Source organism: Poecilia latipinna, unplaced genomic scaffold (genome assembly GCF_001443285.1).
Source record: "Poecilia latipinna isolate Pla-1442-1.1 unplaced genomic scaffold, P_latipinna-1.0 Scaffold297, whole genome shotgun sequence".
Classification (NCBI taxonomy): domain Eukaryota; kingdom Metazoa; phylum Chordata; class Actinopteri; order Cyprinodontiformes; family Poeciliidae; genus Poecilia; species Poecilia latipinna.
Window position 1 is genome coordinate 172,538 of NW_015112913.1, and position 13,775 is coordinate 186,312.

At 38.0% G+C, this 13,775-nt stretch overlaps 1 protein-coding gene across 1 annotated transcript in view; it reads right to left on the minus strand.

Moving 5' to 3' along the window:
- phlpp1 (PH domain and leucine rich repeat protein phosphatase 1) overlaps positions 1–13,775 on the minus strand; it is a 65,347-nt gene that overhangs the window by 16,937 nt on the left and 34,635 nt on the right. Inside the window, exons 2-4 of the mRNA XM_015034390.1 lie at positions 3,076–3,272; positions 2,103–2,228; positions 458–606 (exon numbers count right to left, since the gene is read on the minus strand). Coding sequence (XP_014889876.1) covers positions 458–606; positions 2,103–2,228; positions 3,076–3,272 — 472 coding nt within the window. The remainder of the gene's footprint in view (positions 1–457; positions 607–2,102; positions 2,229–3,075; positions 3,273–13,775) is intronic.

The following is a 13,775-nucleotide window of genomic DNA, read 5'->3' on the forward strand; positions in this document are numbered from 1 at the left end:
GGCTCTCTGCAGCTGCTCTGGCACTTCTGTTGGGCCTCTTGGCTGCTTCTCTGATTTATGCTCTCCTTGGTCAGCCTGTTACTTCAGGCGGACACCTAACCCTAACACATAGATCTGCAGGTGTGCCACACACTTTACAATTTCAGGAGATGTAGTGAACATTCTTAGGAGTGAGTATCGTTTTATAATCTTACCCTAGTTTAAACCTCTCCACAAATTTATCCCTGACCCGTCTGCTGTGTTTTTCTTTTTTTTTTGTAATTATGGCGCTGTCCGCTCACTAATGTTCTCTAACCTCTAAGGCCTTAACAGAATAGCAATTTTTCCACAAAATGTGGAAAAGTTCAAGTGGCATAAATACATCAATGTTATGTGCAAAAGTATACATTTCCAGAAATCACCCCCCATGATGTCTAGTCTTAGATGTTTTTCCTGTATGTAAGTCACAGTATCATACCTTTGTAGTTGCTGAAGGTGATGGTCTGCAGGCAGGAAGTTGTGTTTTAGGTTGAGGTGGGTGAGGTCGTGGCTATAAAAGAGGTTGGGGGGAAGAAGTTCCAGACTGCAGCAGGACAAATCAACCGAGTTGATTCTCTGGGACACCATCTAATAGAAAGTAGGGAGAAGAAAAGTGTAAAAAATGAGTGGGATTAAAAAAAAAAAAGTGCAGTTGAACAGTATTATCTCCATCACATGAGAATTGTAGTCTTGTAGTCATGTATATAATAACCACAGCAGGGGTCAAACATCAGAAAAAAAAAAAAAAGGTTTTGACCTAACATTGAGAACTTTAAATTGTTCGATCCACCTAAATGTTGAAGAGTGAAGTAGTACTTTTGCGTTTCCTTAATTAACAGAGACACCAAAGCACCACATTTAAAAGGCCAGAATAAATGTCTTTCTCATTCTAAGGAGGAAATTCTACAATTTGTGAACTTGAGCCTTTAAGAGTTAGCCTGCAGCTCTGTAGTCATCGCTGGAGCACGTGCCATCTTTATCCAAGCGTCTATTCTGAGTGTCCCTTTGGGTACCGGTGACATGCACGTCCCTGTTAATATTTAGAAAAGAGGTTTTCTGGCTATGTCCTACTTGAGTTCAAATGAGAGACGGGAGAAAGAGAAAGAGAGAGAGACAGTGTGTGTGAGGGCACCTAGAGACAATGGCTTTATCCACCAGATAGGAGAGTGCCAGTAGTCACCTATAAGATGTTTTTGAACTGTTAAATGAATTTAATTCTGATTAAGCGATCTAATTTTTTCTAATTAAAGTTAAAGAAAAGGACTCATTAATATGTGTATGAATATTTGGTTACTTTCGCTAACCAAATATTCTATTTTATATTATCTTTTAATAAGATTAAAAGATCAAGATTTTTGTCTTTTAATATTATTAAAAATCTCAACCCAGTTGCTGTAATTGTCATTGAATATTTTGAAAAGTAAAATATATTTTCAACATTCTATTTTTGTTAAAATAATTAAGAAACGTGCTTCAATATCTAGTGGGAGAAGACTGTCATTTCCAATTGCAAACAAAACTTTTTGTCCACTGAAGTATTTAAATTAGAAAGATGAATTTTAGTAATTTCAGCAATCTCCTTAGACATTTTCTTTGCATGATGCATGGCAATAGTTTGATCCCTCGCATACAAACAAACATCTTTTTCATTCCAACATGTGTCTTCTAGCATTCTTGAAAGAAAAAGTTCCTCACTCACAGTTGCGGTTAAATAACTTGGTGCCAACTGAAACATAATCGTCCATGCAGTAATCTACTGAGAGTTTTTTCACTTTGTTCGCTTTGATAAATCCAGGTGGTAACTTTTTTTTTTTTTTTTTTTTGAAATGCAATGTACTTTATATCTTCTCAGTCGAGGGACTCCATTTAATCAGCAAAGACACAAAAGTCTCAGTGGATGGGTTCAAAAATATTTGTTTACAACCTTGTCTGCAATTTTATGCCCACTTGGCCGTTCCACAGTGGGATTACGGTGCATGTCAGCTGAACAAATACAAAACGGACCTGACACTTTTGTAGTGCAGAAGAAACATATGCTTTTGTTTGTTTTTTTTCCCCTTCCAACTCCCTCACACACTCTGTACCTTGGCAGCGTGCCTGTGCCAGCGCAGGTGCTCTGTGAAGCTGTCAAAGCTGACATAGTAGGTTTGACTTTGAGGCCCTGCCGAGCTGAAGGCCAAACAGTGATTGTGCTTCTTCACCTCCTCCACCTGTAGTCAAGGTAAATATAAGAGTGACAACAGGCTTTGAACCACTTTGACCACACACACACACACAAATATGAGTGATTTATAAAATAGATGAGCGGAAACAAGGAACAAAACTAAGACAGGGATGACTACTTTGAAATGACTTCTGTTGAAGCAGTAAAATACTGAATGCCTGCAGGGTAGATTAACTCAGTCAGCAGGATAGTTATGAAAATATGGAAAGCACGCACTCGTCTGATAAACACCTGTGCGTGACAGAGGCAACGACAAAAGTAGGTGAAACATCTTTTTTCTTTTTTTTGAAAACGCAGTCACACTGGATCATAGGATAGCTTTTGTGAATGAATAGCTGATTGAGTATGGAGCTTGAATGTAAACAAACGCGGTCTTGTGTTGTGTGTGAGATGTTTAGAAACAGGGTGTGTCGGGGGTATGGAGTGTTCTTTGTGTCAGGCATAAAAGTAGATAATTATTTCCCTGAATACCCTTGGACCTTATTTGGCAAGTAGGCATACAAGGCTATAAATGGACAAAGGTGAATTTATTGAGCGCTATTGAACACAAGATTAAAGTGTGTGACGGCTTCGGATTAGAAAGGAACGATACATTCTAAAAAAGCTGAAAACACTCAGACAGAACCAGTGGCTCTCTGATCTGAATTTAATAAAAACACAAACAATATAAATATCAAACTCAAACCAAAGAACAAGCAGTTGCTGGAGGTCACACACTGATCGTCAGGTCATTTCACGACGTTATCGTTTAACGATTCGAAGCATAAACCATAAAAACACTGAAACAAAATGGATAAGCAGGAAAATGTGTGTCGTGTGTTTCCTTCACATACCTTCCCGCCGATGAGCGGCAGGATGTGCATCTTCCCGATCTGGCTCTCCTTGACAGAGGAGACGATGAGGCAGGTGCCGCATAGAATGACCTGCCGTCTTGTCCAGCGGTTGACCGGCAGCTGGAGCTTCCCTTTCCGGACGTTGTAGGTCCCTGAGAGCTGGACCCGCTCGGAACTTTCAATACTTTGGGGCTTCCCTGTAAAAAAAAAAAACAACAACAAAAAAAAAGGTTTAATACAAAACACATTGGCAAGTACATAGGTAAATAGGCATGGTAGTGCACTTAAAAGTGTATTTAAAAGAAAACTTATGGCTATTGACAGTGTAAGACATAATTAAATCATAATTGGCTTTTCTGTTGTGTTTCCAAATCAAGTAAGTAATTTTACATGCATATTTTTTCACAAATAGCGAGTATGTGGATAGTAAGTAATCTGGATCTGCAGTCCCTGACCTATTTATGCTATTGAATATTTAAATATGACAGACCATATTCTTGATATATGAAAAAACCAAGAGAGACTTTTTTTTTTTTTTACCAAATATATACTCCTATAACGGAAGCTGGTTAATCCTCTCAAACAAAATGTATCCTGGTTTTCTTCACCTTACTAGTGACCATGCTAGTCCTCACTTTATGAACTCAAGCTGGAGACTTTGGTATCACCACTCTTGGGTTAATGTGATGCTATGCTCTAATGTCCAAGTTTAGCATTCCAAATATCACTTGGTTACTCTTTTTCAGCTTTTGGTAAGTTATCAGAAGAAAACTTGCAGTTTTCAATTCATGATCTTTTTATTTTTATTTTTTTAAGTAGTTAAAATTGTAAAAGTAGTGAAAATAACTGTATATGTGACTTTTACAAACAACCAGTGCATGGAATCATATGTGTGGGTCCGGACATCTGCTATCTGTCATTTGAGCATCAGCTCTCAATAGTAGAAGGCTAACCTGTTACTCTCAGATGTTTTCTGACTAGGGCTAATAAGTAGCCAAACTGTAATAAAACTGACTTCAGTGACATTCTGAAAAAGCATCACATACCTTTTGTGTATCTTAAATATCATCTATGCAGAGCCAAAGGTGACAAAAAGCTTTATTACCACACAACCGAGCAAACCGGTGGAACAGCAAACGATCCATCATGTTCAACATAAATGTTAGGCTTGGATGGCCTACTTTTGCAGACAGAATATAACAGTGCTGATTTACATTCAGTGAGGTACATCTTACATTATTATTGACGCAGATAACAGCTGTGTGTCTCCTTAATTAGGCTCTTGGAAATTCTGAGCTCCCTCAGTTTTATCCATTTGTCTGCCTTTTATTTATATTTTTTACCCAGTTCAGTCTTGCCACTGCAACCCTGCCAAACCTGACTTTCAGACTGCTTATCAGGCGTTCTGTCAGCTGAGGCTGTGTTATCACCCTGTCTAAACACCCAACTGCTTTCTGTCTACCTCCACCTCCACATAAACTTCCCCCCAGGCTGGCACACACTGTCCTCCCTCCTCCCCTGCATGAGTTTTTCCCTCCTAGATCTGCCTCCCTTGCCTGGCTTTCAATTCCACCATTCCATCTATAGACTGTGTTTTGTGCTTGCTGCAACCATGTTGTTGTTTTTTTTTTGTATTCAGTCAACTAATATATCTCAATGTTGATGAAGTTTACCTCCAAGATGATGTCCAAAGAGGTTCATAGAAAATAATTTTAGTCCTTTTTACAGTAGACTAACTCATCTCTGGCGCACGTTTCCACTGACACTAAACACAGAGTCACTGGGGTGAGCAAGTGTGAACTTGCACATAGTCTTGTTGCTGTAAATAATTCAGGTCTTTCACATGCCAACTGAGGGCTACTGTAGTGCAGTACGGTATTTCTATACGGTGGTAGGCCAACACAAGCTGATCACACCTGAACCTCTTGGATGACCTGACTTTTTTTTCCAGAACATTCACATCAATAACAGACAGCAAGGAAGAACTGATCTATTTTTCTGTTGTAGATATTAATCTTTTGTTCACAGCAGAATCACTAATTTTGAAGACGATACTCGACAAAATGCTGAGCATGTCATATAAAAGCTAAACATACATACTTAACTCCAAGTGTCAGCTATTTTTTTTTTTGATGTGCTAGAACATTTTGAGGGCATATAGAATAACCCGAGATACAAAAAAAAAAAATCAATAAAAAATATGAAGTATCTCATGGACAAGCTGCAGATTATAAAGTAACAATGTACAAAATGTCATATTTTTGCAAATGTTTACATCACATAACCCTGCAATCTTCCATTAGTGGACAACGTAGCAACAAATTAGTTGATGTAGCAATATTATCAACAATAAAAACATCATAAAACACACCTCTACGGGCTAAAGTCCCATGTCTTGGCATCAAGACTGAACTCTTTTCCAGCAACTGAAAGCCAGCAATAATAAATTGAAGTTAATTGCTAATGAATATGTATGAGACGTAACGATGTAAACAAGATCTTTAATTCTAATGTGGCACAAAAAGAAAAAAAAAAAAATCCAGTGCCTCATTATTAGCGACTTCCCTTCAATATCTTCAGTAAAAACAAGATTTGCTTGAGCCCTAACTCCCTTGATTTCTACTGTTGCTCACCAAATTCATTTACTTGCACTTCTAAACCAAGTAGGGTGTGAAGGCAGAGAAGGAAACTGCAGGTTTTTATCGCTCTTTGAGGAGACTTTATTATCACCACCCACTCCAGGTGAAAGCTGTAAAACGACTGGATGTTTGTGTTGCTATCATAACGTGTACACAAAGGCAGAGGTGTTGGCTGATGATTTTTCTTATAAGCGTCCTATTTTCAAATTTAGGACCATAAATGTGGAAAAAAGAAGAAAAAGTAAAGCAAAGTTCCAATTCAAGTTCTACTAGAAAATGTTTTGATTAAATCGGCAAACTAAAGTTGTGAAAAATTAAAAAAAAAAAAGTTTGAGGGAGTTGTCTATAAAAACTGTTTTCCCACTGTTGATTTTTAACAGTACTTTTTAATTTAACTTTAGTAGTAGTGTATTTTATGCAAATGTTGAATAATATATTATTATACTAATATTTATTTAAGGAGTCTTACATCTTATCAGGGAAAATTTCTTTATTCAAAGGTAAACAATTTTCACTAGTGGAAAGCACCGTTTTACACTTCACAGACACACATATTTACTTTTATTACTAGAAAAAAACCCTTAGACTAAATCCCAGTTTTGTCAAGTTTTTGTTTTAGAAAAAAGATGATTGATGAATAATACTGAACTTTTTTTAAATCAACAGAATGATTACTGGTATTTATAGGGTTCATTCCCCTATTATCAAATCTGTATTCCCTAATTTTTACTTTCTTTTATGGTACCCATAAATAAATCCCTCATTGTGTAACTTTTTTTTTTCTTGAGTGTTTTTCATCAATGTTCGAGAAATTATGAAAGTTTTTTTGATGGAATTATGGATTCATTTACAAAGATCTTTTAAACTATCCTATTTCCAATAACTGTGGTTGTGACCCGATTTTGGGCCAGTTGACATTTATGAAATATAATAGATCATGACCAGTGATTAGGTAAGAAAACCTTAAATTGACCTCCAGCATCTCCAGTTGTTGGAATCAAATAATGCTACTTCGTTCCAGCCGACAACAATCAAACAGTAGAATTTTACTCTAAATCACTCGCGACTAGTGCAAAATGTTCAGTGGAAGACGGCTGCAAAAAGTATGAAAGAAATGAAGGGGCAAAAAAACTGCATTTGTTCAAACAAACGGAACATATAACATTTAGAAGAAGCCTTCTTCGCATGAAAACGATTTTTTGAAAGCTTTTAATCCCTTCAATGTATAACAAGTTGTATACAAAATGTCACAAAAGTCTATGAGACAAAACAGGGTTAATGGAACAGACTGGTCATCCCCCCTTCCAACTTTCTGGCTGGCAGAGGTTACCAGCCGGAGAATATTTGCATGGCTGATCTAAGGAAGAGAGAATGTGTAGCGTTAAGCAAATTATTCACAAGCTTTTAGCTGCCGTATGTCACATGGTTATATTCCTACTATTTTTAGGTTTTTGTTGGAGCATGCTCACTCCCACACATGCGTATGCACAAAAGACAGACACACACACACACACACCCTTACAAACTCTTCAAATACCTCTGCATGTGGCCACACATTCAGACACGGCTACATTTTGCAGCTTACAGCTATCTGACATGGACGTGTGGGATGTTAGAGGATACACTTTTAACAGTCGGACCGTGGGAACGCACCCTGAAGGAAACAGTGGCATAAGTGGGAATCCCAAGTGAGCATCCTGTGCACAGGGGAGGGCAGGAGAACAGCAGGATGACCCTGCGACAGGGGGCAGGAAATTATAACAGGCATTTGCCATGTCCAAATTGCATGAACTACAGACGCACCTATGCTGGAAGATTTTTGAGAGCCGATGATGTTAGTCATTAAGGTCAGTCATCCCATAATCTATGGGGAATGGATAAGGAGTGAAAGTAAAAATAGTCGGGGCCTGCAAGGTGGGTGTGCTCGTGCGCAGAAGTCAATCTATTCCCAGACTTACACTATGAAGAAGCAGGAGTACAGTGTGTGTGTTTGTGTGTAAGAAACTAAAGATAGTTTCCTTCCTTTCCCTCAGGCAGAGGAAGTGACGGTTTCCCTTCCACACCGGGATCCAATATCGTGTGTTCACCCCTGCTGCTTAAATACAAACCACACACGCATACACACGCACACACACACCCACACACGCACACACACACACACACACACAGAGGACCAATGACAACTAAGCTACTCAATACCTATTTGGATTTATGTCAGTGATTAAAAGTGTACAGATGTAAATAAATAGAAAGAGGAATCTACAACTTAATACATATTAGATTCATGTTATTTAATGTGGTTTATATCTTAGGGAGAGGATGTAAAAGTTGGGATGAGTGGTTTCACATAATTTTAGCTTAGTTCTAGTTTTTGATTTAGTTTTGATTTAGTTCTAGTTTTTCAATCAAGCAGAGATGAGGGTATGTTCTATTTGCTAGGCTTAAATATGATACATGGATTCTTGCCACTTGCTGCAACACTAATTACCACTTATTAAGCTATTTAAATAATAACAATAATGCAGAATTAGAAAACATAATAAGAATGTTGTGCATCTCTAAAACAAAGTACCAAAAGCTCTTGATGTGAAGCAGAACTATGTTCAAGAGTTTGGAGGAAAACCTGAATATGGGTCTTGTAGTTTTATCACGAGGTAAACAAAAAGTATTTTAGCAGGGAATAGAACAAATGGAACAAGTCATCACAAGTAAATAAAAACAAATGAAATGAAAGTTGAAGATTTAAAGAATGAATGATGCAAATTTAAGACGTCACTAAATGTAATTTAAGACATTGTGGATGTATAAGATTGCATTTGAGATCATTAAATTAGACTATGTTTTAAAGCTACGGAAACCCTAAAAGTCGTTTTCCTTTAAATGGGCTCAAAAACACCTAATACTGTTACTGAACTAACTAAAAGTTTTACTTACTCTGATTAAAATAGTTTTAAACACAACATGTATGGATGTAATAGATTCTTCAAGACTCCTCCTTTGAATATGTTGCACAGCATAAACATCTTATTAATTATAAACAGTACGTTCTCAGCTGAGAATTGTAAAAAAAGAAAGAAAAAAAGAAAATGTTACTGTTGCTATGGTAATTCTAGATTTATTTTACATGATTAATAATTAAAAACAGCTCACATGAACTGAACTACCTGATGTTTACAGTGCATTTGCTACAACAAAATAGATCGTTTCAACATAACATAAGTCATAGAAGATCAAACATCTGAAAGAAAATGTTAAAACCTCACTTTGACATTTGACTGGCAAGTTAACCAACAGTGACATGGTTGTAATCAGATTGCTAAGTTATGTACATCCCACATGGCATGCCAGCACAAGCATTACTTCAAACACTGGTGCCTTTTTTTTTTTGTTTGTTTGTTGTTGTTTTTTTGTTTAATTCAAGTGTGTTGAACCAGAGATACATCTATAAGCTACAGCACTGGAGTTTGACACCTGGTATTTAGGTAATCCATTCATTCATTTAGAATGGCCCAGTCAAAGTCCAAAGATTAAGCTATTAAAACATGGTAAGATTTTCTATGTCGAATTTGCAAATATTGATTAATACACAATAGGCTAGTGGCACATGGCTTTACAGGTAAAAACACGAGCATCCACATGCGCAGCGACCTCTACTCTGTGTATTTTAAAACATAATATGAAAAACAAAATATTTTAGAGTAACATGTATCATATAATCAATTAATAATAAACAACAGTGGGAACTAGTGATGTCTCTCATTTACCCACATGACATATTGAAAGTAACACCAAAGCCTGCTTCATTTATCTATCATCTAGCAGTTCAACACCTCATTACTCTAGAACCTATATGCATTGAGAAGAATATACCCCGGATTAATCACTGTGCCCTGCTAAATGCAACCTGACATTAGCACACCTCCGTTTCAGGACTGGGCACGCCATACCGTAGGGCATCTATGACCCACATAAGTCACAACAGAGCATCAACCGACATATATGCAACTGTGACGTGCAGGATAGAAAGCCTCACTTCTAATCTGCAGCAACCGTTTGATGGAAGACAAAGTATAAAAAAAAAAACAATCTTATCAGACACTAGGTGTGGTGCTGTTGGAGGGTAATAAATGGATTAAAGGAAGAAAGAATAACAAGATAAGTGTTAAACTTAGCAAGGGGGGCAGTTTGTTCTGGGATACAACTGCCTCATTTATCTGGTTCAAAGGACGTCCAGGCGTGCTCATGCAACATCAAAATGCATTTGCTTTAAAACGTAGGGTTTTTATGCAAGAAAAGGACGTGCTTCCTGGACTATGCCATTCCTTTATTTACTTCTCCACCGCTCCTCTTGTACTATGCTTGATTTGAGGTGATTTCACAGATTCAAAGTGACAGACCATGCAAGGCCAGCTGCCTGGCAGGGGCTGACGAGCCTCGCAAGAAGGTGGCAAAGGCCATCATGGGTGACAGGTCACTCACTGCACTCAGCTAAAGTGCTCCACAGTTTTCCCTCTCGCGTTACATTTTACCTCTCTGTGCACATTTTAGGCAGACGAGTGCCTTCGACTGAACATGTGAAGCACTGACACAAAAAAAACAAAAAAAACTTTTTAAGAAACCCTGTTTAAAAACAGCAACTTTCTTTGTAGGGTTTGTAGGCGCTTAATCCTACAAACCCTCTTTAAAAATTCACAGATGTTCTCACACAAACAGGTCAATACGGCAAGAGGGGGCCGACTCTCCCTCAGGGACTGGCGATGTGCTGATGTGTGAAATGTATCAAGCTGTACTTTGCCTAAGAGTGATAAGAAGATGGGGAACATTTGCATGGGAAATTAGTGAAATGTTCCTACATTATCGCAGTGTGACGCCACATTTGCACAGCCTCGTCTCGAGTTATCCGTTTTCCTGAATCGAGTTGTGCTCGGCATAAATATGCTCGGCTGCAGGGCTGCCTCAACGATTGGAAAATGCGAGGCTGACGTAATATTTTGACTGCCAGGGAGGGAGAATTAAACAAAAATGTCCAGCAGTCAAAACACTACTCAAGGACATGCTAAGGTATGTTTAGGTAGCTTCATTTCATCCCCCACAAAAAGGCTGAGGAAAAGACGCCGACTTGCTTACTTCATTTGAGCCTGACAGTGAGGTTCTGAACCACTTTCAGTCCAGTACCATAGCGATGTCGTAGCTCAGCATTAGCTTCAGTCTGTGTTGCGTGATAAATGGAAAATGTTATCACGCTGAGATGGTGAACCACATTACAAGCGTACATTATGGTAATTTATAAGCCCGACCATTTATTTTCAGTATCTGCTAAAATAGATTTTCTAGCTGTCAGGTCATGCGTCACAAAGCAGCAAAATGCTGATCGTCCTCTTGACATTTAGATTCTAGCAGTTTAGGCTGAAAAGAGTAATAAGACTGCTATTACTTGATTACTTGAGTAATTTAGTCATTTCACTGTACAGTATTAGCAAGCTATTATGCACATAAATGCAAAGGTTTCCTACACTTTTTTTTTCATTTTAAAAATATATATTTTTGTTGACTTTTTATGCAAAATGAAAACCTTCTGGACATTTTTATGTTTTCTGTGGAAGATATCAATTTCCAATTTTATTGCCAATTCAGATTTTGATTGATTTTCTTTGTTTTCCAAAGCTCTATACCCCATCAAAGTAAAAAAAAAAAAAGCCAGTTGCAGCTTTTTATTTTGCCGACAACGCTGCACAAATACATTCAAAACTGTATCAAAGTACAAACTGTTGGTTTATTTATAGACCACAAGCAGAGGAAGTTCTAAAACCGATTGGTGACGTTTCTTTCTCAAACCACAGTACTGCACTTTAAGAGCGTTTACACAAAATTGCATCATACACAGATAATACTACAATTCCACAAGGCTCCATAGGGTGGACTATTTATCTTGGAAGGCTGAATCAGATCACAACTAAAGATGTAAATTAAACAGCTTTAAACTGCCTCCTTGATGAACATGCACGTTACATACTTACTCATGTTGTATTGTGCTTACATTATCTCTGCTAATTACCTTTTTAACAATAAGTAATTAGAAAACAATTGAAAGAGAGTCTGTGTGTGAGTACTTATTTATCAAGAGCGCACCGAAGAGTCCTTTGAATCCCTCAAGGAAAAGCTGAGCGACACTCTGTGCTCTTTATACAGATGTCTGTTGTGAAACACAGTATCCTTCAGCTTTAAGAGCTCCACCAGGGTGATACCCCCCACCACGGCCTCAAACATTAATGATTGTGGCCAATGAAACAAAAGACTGAGTAAATTTATGTGTTTGCGTGTGACCATGAGACTATGAGACATCAATCGTTTCCACCAGAGAAGGAGGAGGCAGGCAGTTAATAGTTTGATGAATGATTAAATTCGCTCGTCTCTTTCAATTCTGTAACTGCGAAGGATGCCATCACACAGTGAGCACACACGTGCACGTAGATACTGTACAAAAGAAATCCTCTGTCCAGTGACACAAATCCTGGATCCAAATGAGGTCACAGTCTGCAGCATCTTCCCCATCGCACCATTATTACCCTCCGCCCCAGGGGAGAAGAAACTACACAGCTCTCTGCTTTTAAAGGCATTGTGCAGCTTTGTTTTTCAGGTCATCGCAGTACCACCTGCAAACAGAGGAGGCAGTGTGGGGAGAACTTAGAACAGGAGGAAGGATGTTGTCTCCGGTGCCATAAAGCCAGAGTTTCTACAGATCCTATACATTGACATTTTACGCCGTCTCACGTTCAAATTTGCAGAATCCTAAGTGACGTTTATCACTTGAAGCTCGGAATGAATTCATTGCTAACATTTCTACAGCTTTCAAACTTCAAATATGAAATCCAGTAAACCTAAATACGGATTAGAGCAAGGGCAGGAGGATACTAAAGAACGGACATGTATTTACACCAGAGCAAAATCTCTAACTTTAAATACCTCCTCATGTCAACCTGATGCAAATCTGTTGCTTATCAGCAGAAGCAAATGCAAACGATGTACAGTATGCAGCCAGATCCCATGTCAGCATGAATGAGGAACTATAATGTCCCACAATAGGCTAGTGAATCACATTTTTCAGCTATGAATTATTTTGTTAAAGATAAAAAAAATAATAAAAAAAATCAACAAATGACTGGATTCTCTTGCAGCAGCACAAAAACTGCTACAATATATGAACATGATTCATCACCAGGTTGATGGAACAAAAAAACCCACAAAAATCAAACTGAAACCTCCTACACAGGGGAGAAGTATTAATGCTTTGGAAAGAAATCACGTGCCCTGGTAAAGGTGTGTGAAAACAGATAGATTTCCCTTAAGATTGCCTGTCCACTGACATACATGGATGTGTGTTCCATTCTCTCCTGCCTTTGCTCCACATCTCCATTCCTGCCACCGTTATGTAATGAGTGTGTTGTTATGAAACTCTACACTGGAAAACACAGGCCCACTGATCAGCTACCTCAAAGCTCACACAGACACATTGGAGCTCTGGGGAGCGTTTTATAGCCGTGTGTGTGTGTGAGACAGAGAGAGAGAGAGAGAGAGAGAGAGAGAGAGGTTTAAAATTCCTTTATTTCACACTCCTTATGTCAGACAACAAAAAACAATCATAAATACAAACTCAAAAAAAGGAAAAACTAAAGATGCCTCATCCAATGTACACAAACCATCAATGTTCTTTGTCAACTTAAAAAACTCAAACTCCACACGAATCCGAGCGATTATCAGTCTCTGAAATAAAACACATGCATCATCTGTTTGATGACCGTTCTTTTTGTTTCTCCTCGACAACCATATTGCCAGTTTTGCAGTCCCAGAAATAAAATTCAAAAGAATGTAAATAGATTTCTTTCTCGCACAATACCTTGGACCATAAATAAAAACACAGTTAGAAAACTGTTCACCAAAACCACCAAACAAACGACCCAAAAGAACAAAAAGAGGCTTCAATCTTAAACATTCAACAAATAAATGAGATAAAGTTTCATCTTGAGAACAATAACAACAGGAAACACTAACGCCAGGATGAAG